Raw genomic sequence first — 18,992 nt, 5'->3', positions numbered from 1 at the left:
ATAGTGATTCAGTATTTATGTACATTGCAAAATGGTCACCATGATAAGTCTAGTTACCATCTGTCACCATACAAAATTATTGCAATATTATTGACTATATTCCCCATGCTGTACACTACATCCCTGTGCCTCATTTCTTTTGTAACTGGGAGTTTGTGCTTCTTGATCTCCCTTACCTGTTGCACTCATCCCCCACCTACCTGTTTATTCTCTGTATCTGTGAGTCCGTTTCTGTTTTGCTATGTTCATTTATTTTGTATTTTAGATTCTACGTATAAGTGAAATCATACAGTATTTGTCTCTCTGACTTATTTCACTTAGCATATACCCTCTAGGCCCATCCATGTTGTTGCAAATGGCGAGATTTCATTGTTTTTTATGGATAAGTAATATTCCATTATATACATGTAATGAATACAATATTCCGTTATACATACCACACGTGCACACACACCACATCTTCTTTATCCAGTCATCTATTGATGGACACTTAGGTTGCTTCCCTATCTTGGCTATTGTAAATAAGGCTACAGTGAACACAGAGGTACATACATCTTTTTGAATTAATGTTCTGTTTTGTTTTTTTTTTTTTGAAAAATACCCAGAAGCGAAATTGCTGAATAGTATGGTAGTTCTGTTTTTTAACTTAATTTTTAATTTAAATTCTATTGGTAAGGGGTTGAAATCTAAAATATACAAAGAACTCATGTAACTCAGTATTTTAAAAAACAACCAACTTGATTTTTAAAATGGGCAGAGGACCTGAATAGACATTTTCCCAAAGAACATATATAGATGGCCAACAGACATATGAAAAGATGTTCAGCATCACTCATCATCAGGGAAATGCAAATCAAAACCACGGTGAGATCATCTCACACCTGTCAGAAAGGCTGTTATCAAAAAGACAACAAATAACAAGTGTTGGAAAGGATATGGAGAAAAGGGAACCCTTTTGCACTGTTGGGAATATGAATTGATACACCCACTATGGAAAACTGTATGGAGGTTCCTCAAAAAAAACCAAAAATAGAACTGTCATGACTTCGCTTTTTAAGGGAGTGACTCGAGCTGAGAATGAGGGGTGAGAAGGGTTAGGGCAGAAGCAGAGAGACCAATTAGGGGTTATGTCTGTTAAAGAAATGATTGGAGTTAGCATGGATTTATAAAAAAAACAAGACAAAACAAAGCCAGCACCAGAACCTCCTGATATTTACAAATTACCTTGATCATTATTCTAACTCTTAAGAGGGTTTTTTCAGATTTAACATAGCTTACAGATTTTTTTTTTTTTAGTGTAGACTGTATTTTTGAGAGCCGTTTTAGATTTGCAGATAGTGCAGGGTTCCCATATACCCCCTCACCCAGTTTCCCCTATTGTTAACTTCTTACATTCTTACAGTACTTTTATTATAAGTAATGAACTGATACTGATACATTGTTTTCAACTAAAGTCCATAGTTATTCAAATTTCCTTAGTTTTTACTTAATATATATATTTTTTTTGGTCTCTCCAGAGATCCCCCTTTATGTTTGTTTATTGTGTTCCAGAGTTTCTCTTGGCTGTGACAGTTTCTTGGGCTTTCCTTGTTTTTGATGACCTTTATAGTTTCAAGCAGTACTGGTCAAGTATTTTGTAGCATGTCCTTCTCTCAGGATTTACCTGATGTTTTTTCTCATGATCAGAGGCTGGAGTTACGGATTTTCCAGAGGGAGATTACAGAGGTAAAAAGTGTTATTTTCATCACATCATATTAACGGTCCATCTTATTAACATGATTTACCACTGTTGATACTGATCTCTTCCACCTGGCTGAGGTAGTGTTCGTCAGGTTTCTACACTGCAAAGTTATTCTTTTTTTTTTTTTTTTCTTCTCTTTTTGATACTGTCCTCTTTGGAAGAAAGTTGCTGTGTGCAGCCCATTAAGGAATGGGGAGTTAGGGGTCCACCACCTTGAATGTAGAGTTTCTATATAAATTATTTAGAATTCTTCAAGGGAGATTTGTGTTTTCTCCATTTATTTATTTAATAATTTAATTTTATCAGTATGGATTCATGGATATATACTACTTAATGTTTTTGCTCAGAATGTTTCACCTTTGGTCATTGGGAGCTCTTTAAATTTGCTTCTTTGTCCCTTTGACATATCCTTATAAATGTAAGGTTTTTCCCCTCTGTCTTTTTGTTTGGTCAGGAAGAAAATAGAGAGATGCTCAACATCATTAGGTAAATGCAAATCAAAACCACAATGAGATACCACATCACACCTACAGGATGGCTATTATAATAAAAATGAAAACACAGGCAATGACAAGTATCAGCAAAGATGTTGAGAAATTGTAACCCATTAAACACTGGTGATGTAAAATGGTGCAGCCATGTCGGTTGGCCATTCCTCAAAATGTTAAATATGGAGATACCATAAGACCCAGCAATTTCACTCCTAGGTATTCACCCAAGAGAATTAAAAATACACATCCACATAAAAACTTATACGTGAATTTTCATCACAGCATAATTCATAATAGCCAAAAGGTGGAAACAGCCCAATGTGTAGCAGTTGATGAATGGCTAAACAAAATGGAGTACATTTGTACAATGGAAGATTATTCAATCATAAAATCGAATGAAGTACTGATATATCCATGTTGTAACATGGATGAACCTTGAAAACATGCCAAGTGAAAGAACAGTCACAAAAGGCCACATGTAATATGATTCCATTTATATGAAATGTTGTGAGTGGGCAAATCCATAGAGACAGAAAGATTAGTGATTGCCAGAGGCTGGCTACAGGGGGATATGGGTACAGCTTTATTTTTGAGGCAATGAAATGTTCTAAAATGGGATTATGGTGATGAATGCACAGCCCCTGAATATTCTAAAAGAGCTCTGATTTGTACACTTTAAAAGGGTGGCCTTTATGTATGTGAATTATGTATCAATAAAGCTGTCATTAAAAAAAAACATTTAGAACAAAATAACATGAATGAGATACTTTTAGGGATTTATACTTGTAAAACTTGTACACTAAACACTATAAAAGATTGCTGAGAGAAATTAAAGACCAAAATAAATAGATGTAATGTACTCACATATTAGAAGACTCAATACTTTTATGGTTGTTTTCCCTAGTTGATATATAGAGTCATTGTGCTGTTTTTGTAGAAACTGACAAGCTGACTAAAATTTATATGGGAATAACTGGTATAGCCAAAATAATTTTGAAACAGAACAAAATTAGAAGTTTTGTACAACCTGAATTGTTTATCAGACTGTGTTGGTGGCCTAAGAACAAACACTGATCAGTGTAACACAATAGTTAAGAAGAGAACCACAAATATATTGTTAGTTGATTTTTTTTTTTTTTGGTCATAGATTCATATTGGTTCAATAGGTAAACAGTAATCTTTCTGATATATAGTACTGGGACAATTACATATCCAAATTGAAAAAAAATGAATTCCAAGCCTTATCTCACACCGTTTACAAAAAAATGAACTCCAAATGAATCATAGACCTTAATGGAAAAAATAGCTTCTAGAAGAAAACATAAGAAATCTTTGAGATAGTGGATTAGGCAAAGATTTCTTAGCTATAACATAAGAAGGACAGTTCATAAAATAAAAAATTGTTCTGCTCTTCTGAATACATTGTTAGGAATATGGAGGTCACAGACTGGGAGAAAATATTTGCAAAACATGTCTCTGACCAAGGATTTGATTCCAGAATATACAGGCAACTCTTAAAACTCATTGATAAGAAAGCAAACAACCCAATAAAAAAATCGGCAAAAGATTTGAGTAGATACTTTACCAAAGAATATTTCTACATGGTAGACAAACAAATGGTGCTCAACATTATTAGTAATTAAGAAAATGCAAATTAACCGCAGTGAGGTACCACTGCACACCAATTAGAATGGCTGAAATTTTTTAAAAGAAAAGGAAAAGAAACAACCTACAAACTAATAATACATAGTGCTGGTGAGGATGCAGAGTAGCTAGACCAGACATACATTTTTGGTGGGAATGTAAAAAGTAGAGCTACTTTAACAAACAGTTTCTCTAAAGTTGAATACATTACCGTGTAACTCAGCCATCGCCCTCCTATGTATTTACTCAAGTGAAATGAAAACTTATGTTCAGACAAAACCTTGTGCACATGTTTATAGAAGCTTTATTCATAATTGCCAACAGGAAAGAACTCAAAGTTCCTTCAAATGATGAATGTATTAAAACCACCACCAAACTTTGGTACATAATGGAGTGCTGCTCCACAATACAGTGTAATGAATTACTGACATCAGTCAATCTCAGAGGCATTAAGCTAAGTGAAAGAAGCCAGATACAAAAGGCTACATATTAAATGATTCTACTTATTTGACATTTTGGGGGGAAAAAAAACTATAGGAAGAGAAAATAGGTCAGTGTCTGTCTGAGGGTAGAGGTGGTGGGAGGGGTTCACTGCAGAGGGGTATGGGAAGTCTTTTGTAGTGGTGAAACTGTTCTCTCTCTCAGTTTTTGCAGTGTTTACACATATTTGTCCAAACTCACTGACCTGTACACTAGAAAAGGTGACTTTTATTGATAACTTCTTTAATTTTTAAAGGAGTTAAAATATGAACCTTACTTCACATCATACACAAAAAGTATCTCAAAATGATTCCTGGACCTAAACATAAAACCTAAAACTTTGAAACTAATAGAAGAAAACATACAAATGTATTAGTGACAGGATTCTAAAAGCACTAACTATAAAAGAAAAAAATAGTGATAATTCGGGCTGATCAAAAATTAAAACCGTGTTATTCAAACTCAGAAGCGTAGGGTAGAGTGGTGATTGCCAAGGGCTGGGGGAAGAAGGAAATGGGGAGATAAAAAGTTTTAGTTTATCAAGATGAGTAAGTTCTTCATCTTGCATGACCAGATCTACTACAACATAATGCACGTAGTTAACAATATTGTATCAGATACTTTGTTGAGTGCATAGATCTCATGTTAAGTGCTCTTACCACAATAAAATTGATTAAAACTTTAAAGACACTAGAAAATGAAAAGGCAAGCCATCAGCCTGGAAGAACACATTCACAGTACTTATATCTGACAAAAAAAAGTGGATCCAGTATATATATAAAAAACATCTCATAATCCAGTAAGATTGCTAACAACCTACTTTTTTTTTCTAAGGGCAAAAAATTTGAACAAACTTCACAAGTGAAGCTAAAAGAATAGCCTATAAGCACATGAAAAGTTGCTCCTCATCGTTTATTTATAAGTGAGATGCAAATTAAACCACAGGATACCACTTTACCTACCTAGAATGGCTAAAATTTAGAAGACTGAAAAGATCATGTGGTGACAAGGATGTAAAGCAAAAATGGAATGTTAATTACTGATACTGATGTAAATGGTACCTGCACCTACCTTATCACCCAGTAATTCCACTACTAGACGTTTAACTTAGAGAAATGGAAACATATGTCCACAGAAGACTTGTATACAAAGGGGAAGGTTTAGCTCAAATGGTAGAGCATGTGCCTGACTTGCATAAGGTCCTGGGTTCAAACCCCAGCACCTCCATTAAAAATAAATAAAACCTAACCACCTCCCCCCAAAAAAAACACTTGTATACAAATGTTCATAGGAGGTTTATTCATAGTAGCCTCTAACTAGAACCAATCCAAATGTTCACTGTAGGTAAATGACTAAACAAAATTGTGATATAGTCATATAATTCCATGAAGAGGAATGAACCACTTAAAGATATGTAACAACATGGGTGTATCTCAAAAACATTATGCTGAAATGGAAAAAAGCCAGACACAAAGGAGTGCAGACTGTGGGATTCCATTTATATGAAATTTTGGGACAAGGAGGCCTAAATTTTAGTAACATTAGGCTTCTGGGGTCAAGGGTGAGATAAAAGATACAGACTGCAAATGGGCATAAGAAGCCTTTTGTTGTGATGGAAATGTTCTGCAAATTGGTTGTGATTGTAGTTATACTGTTGTATACATTTATCCAAAAATGTGTATATATTGAACTGTACACTAAAACTGATGTACTTTATTATATGTAAATTATACCTTAATAATTTAATTTATACAGTTTAAAATAGATTTTAAATTAATCCTAAAATTGAATCTTCAGACTGAAACAAAATCTAACTCCTGTGTCTAATTTAATTACATAGCTATACAAATAATTTACTTAATTCTTGAATCAATGTTCTAGCTGTATATACTTTGTGGGATATGATCTCGAGACAGAAAGTACTGTGAAGTAATACTTAACTTTACTTGGGAGTTTTGTTTTTGGTAGAGGTTATGTTACAGTATTTTTGGATAGAGCCAATGAGCAAACATTAATGTAGTTGTGAACTGGGGTTCTGACTGTAGAAAAGGGAAATACACATGTGAAATGGAGGAAAATGAGGAATACTATACGAATTTTAATTAGAGTTGTCATTATGAATTCATGTTTTTCAAAAGAGAGGTATTTAAACTTTGTCTATTGAAAGGGCCTAGAAGCAGTGACACCTCAGGCATTGAACACAGCTGCCATCCAGTTCTTGGTTTGAAAATGCCATTCATCACTAAAAGGGTTCCTAGTAGAAATGATTGATTTCAGGTCTGGTACAGGGTAAAAATACAAGGTGAACCTGAAACATTTTGTGCTAGAAGGTTAGGATTTCTGAGCACCTTGGAGGACCTGTCAGAAGGAAACAGGATGGAAGGGACAAACTGAACATCAAGAGTCCACAAGATATATATTTTTAAAGTATAATGTATACACATTTAAAAAATATATTAAAATATATAAGTATATATCGTATATATTCTATGTAAGTATATATTTATATAGATAAGAGAGAAAAGGGAAAACCTCATTTTTGTTTTATAGAACAATGATAACTTTTAAATATTGAAAGAATGGTGTAATTAGACAACTGCTGTTTCTAATCTGCAGTGCGGTCATTGAGATAAAGGTTGGGATGCATGGTGTCTGAAACCATTGGCTCTTGGGATAAGATCTTTACACTGTCTTAAAAATACACCTCACAGTTGCATACTAATTTCAAAGAGAAGAAATAACTATATTGAGAGACCTGGCAGATAGTACCTTTACTTCAGTTTTAGCATTACCAATAATGAGACAAACTGACATTATGTGCGCCCTCATGTAATGGAGTAAGTTATAAAACATCACTTATGTAAATCTGATGAAGAAATCAGACAAATCCAGAATTTTGGATAGCCTACATTCAGCTGACTTGAATTCCTCAAAATAAAAAGTCTGTGTCATGAAAATAAGGCAAAAAGAATCTAGGATTAGGGGCAGAGTAGAGGCACTGTTCTAAATGTAAACATACATAACCAAATACAATTCTTGAATTTTACTCCATCCTACAAAGAAAGAGCTTTAAAATCTCAAACATTTTCGCAACAATTGGAGAAATTGGAATATGACCTTTGTATTACATGCTATAATGACTTAATGTTAAGTTTTTTCAAGTCTAGTAATGATATTTGATTATATAGCTGAATGTCCTATTCCTAGGAAATAAAAATGGATTATTTAAGGATGCAGTTTCATGATGTCTGGAAGTTATTTTCAAGTAGTTTCAAAGAAAAGCGTGTGTATGTCTGCGTATAAAGATAAATACAACAAAATGTTAACAATTGTTGAATTTTAAGTGACAGATATATAGGTTATTCATTGTACTGTTTCAATTTTTCTGTAGGTTTAAAATACTCAGAAAGGGGAGAAAAATATCTTGTTCTGAATTACTCTCAAAATATATAAGCTTGAAATTTTCTCAGGAGAGTTATTGAGAAATAGTATTAATTATCAATTTATTTGAATTATCTGATATTCCAGGGAATGTTAGAATTAGAGGGGCCTTAGAGATGATCTTGTTTAGGTCCCTTATTCACACATGTGAGGAAATTAGTTTGACAGTAACTGAATCACTTACTGAAATCACATGGTAAGCCAGTAGTAGAGCTTGGACAGTGAATTCAGCTCTCCTGTTTTCCAGGATATTGCTCTTCCTACTGTACCATGTAACCTCTCCCAGTAGAAGGACTTTGTTGGAGGTAAAGTTGAATTAAGAAAAATACTATGTATCATTTTTCTTCCTAGTATATCTTCAGAATTTCCCCCCTGTATTGAGAGTATTGTCAGACTGTGTTTGATCTCTTGATCTGTAGGTCAGGAATTCAGTCAGACTTATACTACTTTTGATAATTACTCTCCTAGAAATTTTTTGATCATGTGGGTTGAGCTGTGTGCTTTTTGTCACTTATTTTTATTCTCCTCTAGTCTAAGCTATGAAGAAGGACATCCCTCACACTCTGAAACAGATCTCCTTCAGAGACAGACTTTTGCAGCCTCTCATCAGCTTCCTGGATATGCTACCACACCTCAGCCAACCGGTAAAAATTCTCTTGTGAAATACGCCATGAATCTGGGTACATTTAGTGAATAAGAAGGAAAATCAATTTTCACACATTGGGTTATTGAAAGTGTGTGGGACATAATAGTGCCATGAGCAATGTTAAAATGAAAATGAGATTATAAGCTTTGTTTTTTTACTGATGGGGAATATCTGTATTATTAATTAGTAGGAAGATCTTTTTTTCATGTATCTTTGTAGATTTTAAATTATAACCATGCTTTAGCAAATTAATGTTTATTTGCTATTCAAAATAGTTTAGAGTTGTAGAACTTTTGGCCTCAAATTTCAGAGGTTCCTTTTTTAAAGTAGAATCAGGAATATCATTTTTATATTAACATATATTTTTACTTTGGGATACATTTTATCTTCAAATGTAGGTCTTTCTGGAATATTTGATACTAGTGTGAACAGTGCCAGCACTAACACTAAAGAATCTTCAGTGATGAACTTTCTCTCTGCTGTTGAATCCCGAACTGCCCAGGCTGCTTCGTCAGGAACTACTCTTTTACCACAATTCAGGGCCCCATCCTGGCAGACAGGTGATTCTTTGTTTTCAGAATTTTTTTAAGTCCTGTGAAAATACTGATAAACATTCACTTTTTATAGTCTTGTCATTATGGTAGCATGGCTGAGAGTGATATTAATTATTGATTTTCCAGTGAACTTTAAAACCTAGAATTTTTCACTATTTTAAGGTAGACAAAATTCAAGAAATTGTTACTAGCAGAAATTCGGTTTTAGCACTCTGATGAAAACTAACAAGTTGAAGAAGGTAGGTAATTGTTAAAGATAAATCCTAGATGTAAAGTTTTTAATCTGGCAGTTTAAGTAGTTACTTGTTTACTTGAGAGGAGCAAAGACAAAATTTCTTTTCTTTTTTTTTCATCTCAACTTTATGGCAGTATAATTGATAAAAAATTCTAAGATATTTAAAGTGTACATTGTGGTGATTTGATATACATTTACATTGTGAAAGAATCCCCTCATCTGGTTAACACATCCATCACCTCACGTATTTGTCTTTTGAGGGGGGTTTGGTGAAAGATTACATTTTATTTATTTAGTGACTTCAGGCTGGGTAGGAAAAAACAATCTTGGACTGGATCCCATCATAAGAGTTCTGTAAAGTTATCCTTAACTGAACACATTGTCACTATTTAACAGAAGCCATTACAAGTTGATATTATTACATTATGCACTTTCCTATTTTATTTTTATTTCATTTTTCAACTATTGCCTCCCAAATTATTTGTATATATTTTTATTTTTTGTAGGATGACAGGTTAGGTTTTTTGTTCTTTGTTTTTTTGTTTTTAGATTTCATTTTAAAGAATACATTTTTAAGTAATTGTTATAGGAAATAATATTTTATCTTTCTGGTAAATCATTCCATTAATTGAGCTTCTCTGTCTTAGAAACTTTTTTTTTTGCCTTCAAGGAGATAATTAATGTTTTAGTGTGAAATAATATATTTAATTTTTAAAGAATATTTTAAACCATGATAGCTTTATTTTTTGCTTTCTGGAGTAAATTTTACACTATGTGTATTTGATTAGACTTTCTATTCCAGTTTCTATGATTATATTATTTTAAGCATTAATTCTAAAGTGTTATTTATTCTTTCAAGAGTAACTACACATTTTCTGTTCTTCTACTGGTAATACTTTTCTGACATTTAATGGAAGAAGCGAGAGAAGAATGTTTTTGAAAGGACCAGAGAATCTTTTCCTCTCCATTTTTCCAAAATGAAAAGAATTTTTTAATGAAAACTCACCAAAAAATAGGTAAACAATAAAAAGGTGTATTAAATGGAAAGTGATCTATCATTCCTGGCTATGGTCCCACTTTTTAGAGAAGAGTTAACTGTTTGGTATTTACTCTTCTTTGGTATCTTTGTATATCAAAACTTTTTTTGTATAAACACCTAAGCAGTGTTTATAGCAACAGTATTATTAGGATATTTCATAATTATTGAATCAGTCTCCTATTGATGGACATTTAGGTTGTTTCTACCTGTTAATCACAATAACTTTAATGAATATCTTGAATAAATCTTTATGTCCCCTTATCTCCATAGGGTAAATTTTTTGAAGTGAAACTTTTGGATCACAAGGGTGTACACATTTTTGCTTTTGATGTATGTGGCTAGAATGCTGTCCTGAAATGTTAATAATCTCTTATTCTTTTTTTTTGAGTGGAATAGGCATAATTGTCTTTATTTTTATTTTTTATTCTGTGAGCTTTTTTATTGAAGTATAGTCAGTTTACAAAGTGTCAGTTTCTGGTGCACAGCATGTTTCAGTCATATGCACATACAAATATTCATTTTCATGTAACAATCTCTTCTTGACAGTACTTTATTAATTTGTGATCAGCTTTTTGTGATAAGCATGCGTCTACTGTTACTGAAAGTTGTTCACAGAAAGTCAAAACTTGAAATGCAAGGAATTTTTTAAATGCATTTATTTTGATAAAAGAAACTTTGTAGTGTTAACCTATTATTTTTAGTATTGTGTTAAGGGATGTAGACAGTTTAGTTTTGATTTTATGTTATGAACATTGTCCATTGGTATTTTGCATTGGGATCCAGGGTAAATTAATCACTAGAGATTATGTGCATTTTTACTGGTTTTGTAATTTTCAAATGATCTTATCTGACTATATTTAAGCTCATATTTATATGAGTCATAAATATGAGCTGATACCTTTGTAATTTTATTTTTGCCTTATGAAAGCTAGCTATTTTGAAATGTAATTTTCAAAATTTATATGCAGAACTAATTTGTCAGGCTTTTCAATTTTAAAGAGATTTTGATGGGTTGAAGGTTATGTAAGTTTTATAGGTCTGTACTATGAGAACAAATGTAAGTGTGCCGTAACTGCATAAAGGTAGTTACATTTTCTTTTCATAGGTATGCATTCCTCAGCAGCAACTGAGCTGTTTGTTACTGGACCTTTGCCAACCACTGGAACACTTCCACCCTCTGCCCTGTCTGCTTATCAGCATCCCACCACCTTCAGCAATAGAAACTTTGCTACCACCTCACCTTTGGTGCTTCAGGATTCAACTTTTAACACTACATCAAATGGAATTTTAAATCCTCATGACCCTTTGCTGCAAATCAAGACTTCCCAGGGAACTGTTCCAACCGCTTTGGCATTTGAGCGCCTGGGCAGTTCTGTGTTAAGTAACAGCACACCACCTCAGTCTTCAACATATCGCTCAGCTCAAGAGTCTGCACCCCATCTTTTACAACCTCAGTTTAGTTTGTTGCCTTCAGCACTTGGGGGAGCCCAGCAAACCCCTCAAGCCTACGGTTCAACTCTCTTTACTAGTTCTACTGCTTCCATTGAAAGAGCTCTTCTTCGAGAATGTAGTGTTATCAAACACCATCAGCGGCCTTCAGGTAGCCAGTCTATTCAGGCACAACTGACTGGTTCACAGCATTCCTTACACAGTTATCTATCAAACGCAAGTGTGGTTAATTTTCAGGAAACAAGCAGGCAGTCATCTTTATCCTGTAGCCCTATTGGAGATTCTACTCAGGTGAGCAATGGAGGATTGCAGCAGAAGACCTCCCAGGTCTCCGTGGAACTTGCTCAGTCCTATTCGTCTGCAGTTCCATCGTCAGGGTACCCTCCTTCTACTACAAAAGTAAAAAGCTGTTCTGCAAAACAACCACTAACGTCAACCAAGACCCCCAAACCTCAAAGTATAATTCCTCCTGTGCAAACACTAAGCTATTCCAAACCTTTACACAACCAGAGTTCTGCAGTATCGGGCCAAGCACAAATTTATTCTACAGCGCAGCTCCCAAGCCTTTTATCAGTTAGTCAGTCCCAAAATTATGGTTTAGTACAGCCACATAATGTGCCATCTATTGTTCATTCACAGGTTTATAGGTCCAGCAAAGTTGAGAAGTTGCCATCCTTATATAAAACATTGACTTTTTCTGAGTCATCTCAGCCTATAACTTCTGAAAACCAGACACTTAATTATTCTTCTAATCAGCAAGAGGTATTATCTTCAGTTACAAATGAGAATTACCCTGCTCAAACAAGAGATCTGCCTGCAGTTAGCCAGGCTCAGAGTTATACATCTGGTCACTCTCAGGGTTTATCACCAGTTAGCCAGACACAGGTTAGTTATTCATCTCAGTCACAGGTTTTGTCCGTTGTTAGTCCTTCAGAAAGCTATGCTTCAGGGCAGTCCCTAACATTAACAGCCCCTTCTCTTTCTTACTCTTCCGCCTCCCGGGCTCAGAATTTGCCAGATTCTAGCCCAACTCAGAACTATATTTCTATGCATTCTTCCCAAAATGCTCAGACTCAAGGGTCATCATCTCCCCAGTCCCAGAAGTTTTTGCCTGCTGTCCAGTCAACCTTTGCATCCTCTACTCATTGTCAGTCATTACAGAATAACATACCTTCCCCTGATCCGAAGTCTTACGCTGAAAGAAAACTTGACTCAAATGTGTATACATCTTCAAAGCAAGAGGATGATTTTCCAATGCAAGAGTTACAAGTATTACAGCAACAAGTATCTCTTGAATCATCAACCCAAAGGCTATCTGATGGGGAAATTAATGTTCAAGAATCAGCTTATAAGGTGTCAAAAGCAGATGACAGATATTCTCAGAGCGTAATCAGAAGTAATTCCCGTCTTGAAGATCAAGTAGTTGGGATTGCTCTACAAGGGTCAAAAAAAGAAGAAAGTGTAGTTGGTTCAGTGACACAACTTAACCAGCAAATTGGCCAAGTCAATAATGCAGCAACCCTTGATATTAAGAAGACAACTAATTTAATGCAAACTCCACAAATAAGGTTGAACACTAAAGACCTAAGTCAGCAGCATTCTCTTATACAGAAGGTCCATGAAGCCAAGGTCCAGGAGCATCAAGATCAAATAATTAATGCCTCACCTCAGATTCAAATTCCAAATCATGCTTTAGGGCATGGCCATCAGGCTTCTCTTCCTAGTACACAGGTACTTTTAGATTCTGCCTGTGATTTACAAATCCTTCAGCAGTCAATACTGCAGGCAGGTTTAGGACAAGTAAAGGCATCTTTACAAGTACAGCGTGTTCAGAGTCCTCAACAAATAATACATCCTTTCCTTCAAATTGACGGTCATATTATTCAGAGCAATGGCGATAATTCTCAGCAGCAGCAGCTCCATCCTCAAAATTCTGAAATTATGAAAATGGACCTCTCTGAATCTTCAAAACCATTACAACAACATCTAACAACAAAGAGCCATTTTAGTGAGACAAATCAACACGATTCAAAGAATCATTTTGTTTCTCTTGGATCAATATGTTTCCCAGAGGCAATGCTTCTCAGTGATGAAAGAAATATTTTATCAAATGTAGATGATATCTTAGCAGCTACAGCAGCAGCTTGTGGGGTTACACCTTCTGATTTTTCCAAGTCAACTTCAAATGAAACCATTCCTGCTGTTGAAGATGGTGATTCTAAATCTCATTTTCAGCAGTCATTAGATGTTGGGCATGTGACTTCAGATTTTAACTCCATGGCAGCTACAGTAGGAAAGCCACCGAATATAAATGATATTTCCTTAAATGGAAATCAAGTTACTGTAAACCTTTCACCAGTACCTACTCTTCAGTCAAAGGTGACTCTCGATCAACAGCACATTGAAACACCTGGTCAAAATAAATCTAAAGTAACTTCACCGGTGATTGGACCAGGTCATGAAGTCCAGGAGCAAAATTCTGGCCCATTCAAGAAACAATCTGCTACCAATCGTGAATCTGAAGAAGACAGTGAAGTTCCTGTTGATAGTACATTAAATAATAACAGAAATCAAGAGTTTCTTTCTAGTAGTAGAAGTATAAGTGGAGATAGTGCTACATCGGAGAGTGAATTCACCTTAGGGGGTGATGACAGCAGTGTGTCACTGAACCCGGCTAGGAGTGCGCTTGCTCTGTTGGCTATGGCCCAACCTGGGGAGGCAATCAGTGTCAAGATTGAAGAGGAAAACCAAGATGTAACGCATTTTAACCTTCAGAAGAAAAAAACTAAAGGAAAAGGGCAAATTAAAGAGGAAGACAACAGTAATCAGAAACAGCTGAAAAGACCTGCCCAAAGCAAACGCCAGAATCCAAGGGGAACAGATATATATTTGCCATATACTCCCCCTTCCTCAGAAAGCTGCCATGATGGTTATCAGCATCAAGAAAAAATGAGACAGAAGATCAAAGAAGTAGAGGAAAAACAGCCAGAAGTCAAAACCGGATTTATTGCCTCTTTCTTAGATTTTCTGAAATCTGGGCCCAAGCAGCAGTTTTCCACTCTTGCTGTACGAATGCCTAACAGGACTAGACGACCAGGAACCCAGATTGCTCGTACGTTTTGTCCCCCTCCACTTCCAAAGGCTGCATCTGCAACATCCGCACCGTTAGTGTCTGAAACTGGGGGTAATAGTCCATCAGAAAAAGCTGATAACGAACTTAAAAACTCGGATCATTTGTCTTCACTTTCTTCTGATGAAGAAGATCCTGGCGTATGCAGTCATGATGTTGATAAAGGGGCCTCTACCACCTTAAATACTTCAAATTCTACTTCTGATAAAAAGAAGAAGACAGGTACAGTTTTAAATTTTAGATTCATAATTATGGTTTTCCACTATTATTTTTCTGTCTATAGACTGGGTTTTAAGCTTTCTTAGCTTGAAGCAGGTCTGCAAATTTTTAGGACAAAATGCACGGTTAGATATCTTGAAGACGTATTTTAAATGTTCTTTGCATGTAGGAAAGTTCTGGGTTTAGGTTGAGTAGTTGTGGTTTTTCTCAGCTTTTTACAATGTGCAACATAATTTACATAGTATACTATCCGACTATTCTAATCTGAGACATCTTGAGATGGTTTATGAATATAAAACATTGTATTGAGGTCCCTGTTGTATAAACTGGCATAGTTTCTTGGTATGCCAGTTTTACCTAAAGATTCACATTTTACTATTTAATATGGTTGTTTTGTGTGTAGCATGCAAATTAACATGATTAAGTTAAAACTTTTAAAATTTTGTGCCAGCTCCAGACTATATGCCCAAGTCTTTGGTTGTGTGTTTCACTTTACTTTGTAGTTAAGGGAACATTTAGAGGAGCTGTTTTGAGAAGCACTGCTTTATGTAAACAATTGACAAGTAGTATAAAATTTACTATTTTAAAGAACATGCTAAGAAAAATATATTTATAACAGTAAAATAGCTACCATCTCTGTGCCAGGAACTACTAGCAATGTTGTGAATGTTCATTGTTATCTCCAATATACAGATGATATAACAGAGTAAATGAATTGCCCTGGTCCATACAACTAGTGAGTGACAGAGCTGGAATCTGATCTCAGGTTTGTCTGGTTCTAGAACCTGTATTCCTGCCTAGCTCTTTTGTACAAATAGAGTGGTGCTTTATGAGTTAAACCTTGTGATGTACTTTTCAGCTTCTCTCCGGACTTGAGACTACTACCTTTTTAACTACTAAAGTGATATAAAACAGCTGGTATCCGAAATAATCTATTAGCATAAATGTCTGCTAATCCATTTCTAAAGAATCCTCATTTTGTTATGTAGAGAAATTAGCAAAATGGAGTATCATTGTTTAGAGTCAAAGATATTACAGATGTGGCTAATCCTAGTAAGGTTTTACACTTTTCTCCCCCCAGTTCAGTGTTTTGCAGTTATTGTTATATTCCCCCTTACAAACCTTTTATAATCTCTGTTCCAAAACATGAATCTAAAAGTAGTTTCTTCCAGACAACTGCTGTTATCTCATTTTAATTTATAATCATCACCATCAGCCTGATCCTTACTAATAGGTCTTTGAAGTTCTCCCTTTACCATCCCCATTGCCTCCTCATCAGCAGGAACTCATCATCTCTTGCTTTGACTATTGCAACAGACTTCTAATTAGAAACCTTCCCACCAGTGTCTGAACCAGGCCATCCTCCACATCGTCATCACATTTACCTTTATAAAAAAGGAAAACCAATTGTTACTTCTGTGCTTTGAAATACATCTTGGTGTTCCATGGGAAAAAAATTGAAAGTCATGTGTAAAAATTCTCCCTTTTCATGTTTCACTCTCTTGCTCCATTCCTTCCACTTGCCCTGTTCTGTGACAACTGAATTTCTCATTGTTCCCTGGACCTGTGAGTTACTTTGACAGTTGTGCTCCTTTAAATAGGTTTTTCTCTACATAGGCCCTTTTCTCAATTTCTTTTTTTAACCCGGCAGACACTTAGTTATCTTTGAAGACCATCTTAAAGTCACTTTGTGGAAGTTACTCCCAGCGGAATTAGTGCTCATATCTAAATTCCCGCATCTCTTAAATATCTCTGAAGGACAAAGTTTTAAATTGCAACAAGATCTAAATTATCCATTTTTCCTTTTATGATTTGTGCTTTTTGTATCCTGAGAAGTCTTTGCCTAACCCACGGTCATAAAAATTTTCTGCTGTTTTCTTCTGGAAATTTTTAAGTTGTGCATTTTACATTTAGGTCTAGGATCCCCCTTTTTTTTTTTTTTTTTTTTTTTTGTATAAGATATGAGGTATGCATTGAAGTTAAATTTTTTCTGTATAGTGAAACCATCTGGACCCGGAGCTTTCTTTGTCTTTATCAGAGAAATTTAAAGTATGAATTCAGTTTCTTTGATATAGAACTATTCAACTTACCTATTTCTTCTTGACTGTGTTTTGGTATTTTGTATCTTTGAAGGAATTGGCCCGTTTCATTAAGTTGTCAAATGTATGGGTATAGAGTTGTTATTAGTGTTTCCTCCTTATCTTTTTAATTTCTGTAGGTTCTGTAGTGATTTCCCTTCTCACAGTCTTGATGTTGGTAATTTATCCCTTCTCTCTTTGCATCTAGGTCAGTCTGGGTAGAAGTGTATTAATTTTATTGATCACTTCAAAAGACCAGCTTTTAGTTTCATTAATTTTTCTCCTGTGTTGACATTGATATATGCTATTCTTGTTAATTCCTTTTCTGCTTATTTTGGTTTATTTGGCTCTATTTTTTTGTAGTTTCTTATGATAGAAGCCTAAATTCTTAATTTGAGACCTCTCTTCTGCTATAAGCATTTAATATTACAAATTTCTTTCTAAGTCCTGCTTTAGCTATATCCCACAAATTTTATTTTTATGGCTTTGTTATATTGTGGTCAAGGGAATGTGGCTTAAATAATGTCTGCATTTTGAAATTTATGAAAATTTTGTTAGTAGCTTAGTAAATGATAAATTTTTATAAATATCCCATGAGTGCCAAGTGCTAATAGATTTTATTTTTAATATTGTTCAAATCCTTTTTTTTTTTTTTTCGGTTTAATGTAATAAACAAACATTAGGTTAAGACATTAGGTTATTTTTTTTTAATGTATATGTTGGAAGTAAATGACAGGTCTAGAATTCATCTTAAATTATCCCAGCAAATATAAAAGGGGTGACAGAAAGATAAAAGAAATATACCAAAATGTTCCAGTTTGTTACAACTGGGTTATGGTATGTGAGGGTTTGTATTCCACACTTTTGTGTATCTTTGAAATTTTTAATAAAAAAAAATTTTTTTAATCTTCCCTATCCTTATTTGTTTTTAGATTGCTTGATCTGTTGATTCCTGAAAAAAATATGTTAAATTTTTCAACTATGTTTTATTGTTTTTATTATACTGTTTACTTGATGTTTTGAGCCCATGTAGTTGGGTGCATAAAATTTTACTACAGTTTAATTTCCTTTTATCATAATTAAATCTTTTTCACATTTAATTTCTCATTTCCATTTTTAATATTGCCATATTAATCTTGTTACTGTTAGCATTTTTAGTGTGTTTTCCACATCTCTGTTTTGTTTCTTTCAGAGCCATTTTTCTTGTGAAATATAACTCACATAATGAAATAGAATACACATAAGGAAAACACACACATAAAATTTCCATAAATTTAATAATGCAGACAATTAGTTAAGAAATATTCCCTGACCACAATGCAGTAATTTCATGAAAGAATAGCAGAAAGAAAAAATGGACAAAGAAATAAAGGTAAGTTTTTCTTTTTAAAACTTTTAAATAACTTCTTCTAAGTAATTCATGGCTTTAAAAGGAAACCAAAACTGAAATGACAAACCGCTTAGGACAGTGGAGCATTATATTTTGGAACCAATGGGATATGCCAAGAGTGGTAGGACAAAGAAGGAAATTTGTGATATTAAATGCCACTCATTAGAAAGCAAGCAAGTACAAAAATAAGTGAGTATTAAGTTAAATCCAACTCATATTCTCGAGGACTGACCATGATCTGATTTGGGTAGTAATCACTCCCCTGATTTTCTTTTGTAATTTTACTACCTGTGTATGCATCCCTATACTTTTGTTTGGCTCATTTTGAAACTTCTCATAAAGAGCATCATATAGTATTGATACATTTTTCCTTCTACTAATTTGGAAGTTATTCTTTTTATAAAATACTTCCTTAACTTTTTATTATGAAAATTTCAAACATAAACAAAATTACA

General features: G+C 34.3%; 1 protein-coding gene across 3 annotated transcripts in view; it reads left to right on the top strand.

Annotated features, from left to right (window-relative positions):
• Positions 1 to 18,992, top strand: part of QSER1 (glutamine and serine rich 1) — a 62,971-nt gene that overhangs the window by 20,864 nt on the left and 23,115 nt on the right. For all 3 annotated transcript variants that reach the window (XM_010964712.3, XM_074372200.1, XM_074372199.1), the window contains 3 exons: positions 8,329 to 8,441; positions 8,842 to 9,003; positions 11,377 to 15,072. In XM_010964712.3, the coding sequence (XP_010963014.2) occupies positions 8,329 to 8,441; positions 8,842 to 9,003; positions 11,377 to 15,072 (3,971 nt within the window). The remainder of the gene's footprint in view (positions 1 to 8,328; positions 8,442 to 8,841; positions 9,004 to 11,376; positions 15,073 to 18,992) is intronic.

This window comes from Camelus bactrianus, chromosome 10 (assembly GCF_048773025.1).
Source record: "Camelus bactrianus isolate YW-2024 breed Bactrian camel chromosome 10, ASM4877302v1, whole genome shotgun sequence".
NCBI lineage: Eukaryota > Metazoa > Chordata > Mammalia > Artiodactyla > Camelidae > Camelus > Camelus bactrianus.
This window is presented reverse-complemented; position numbering and strand designations above follow the sequence as displayed.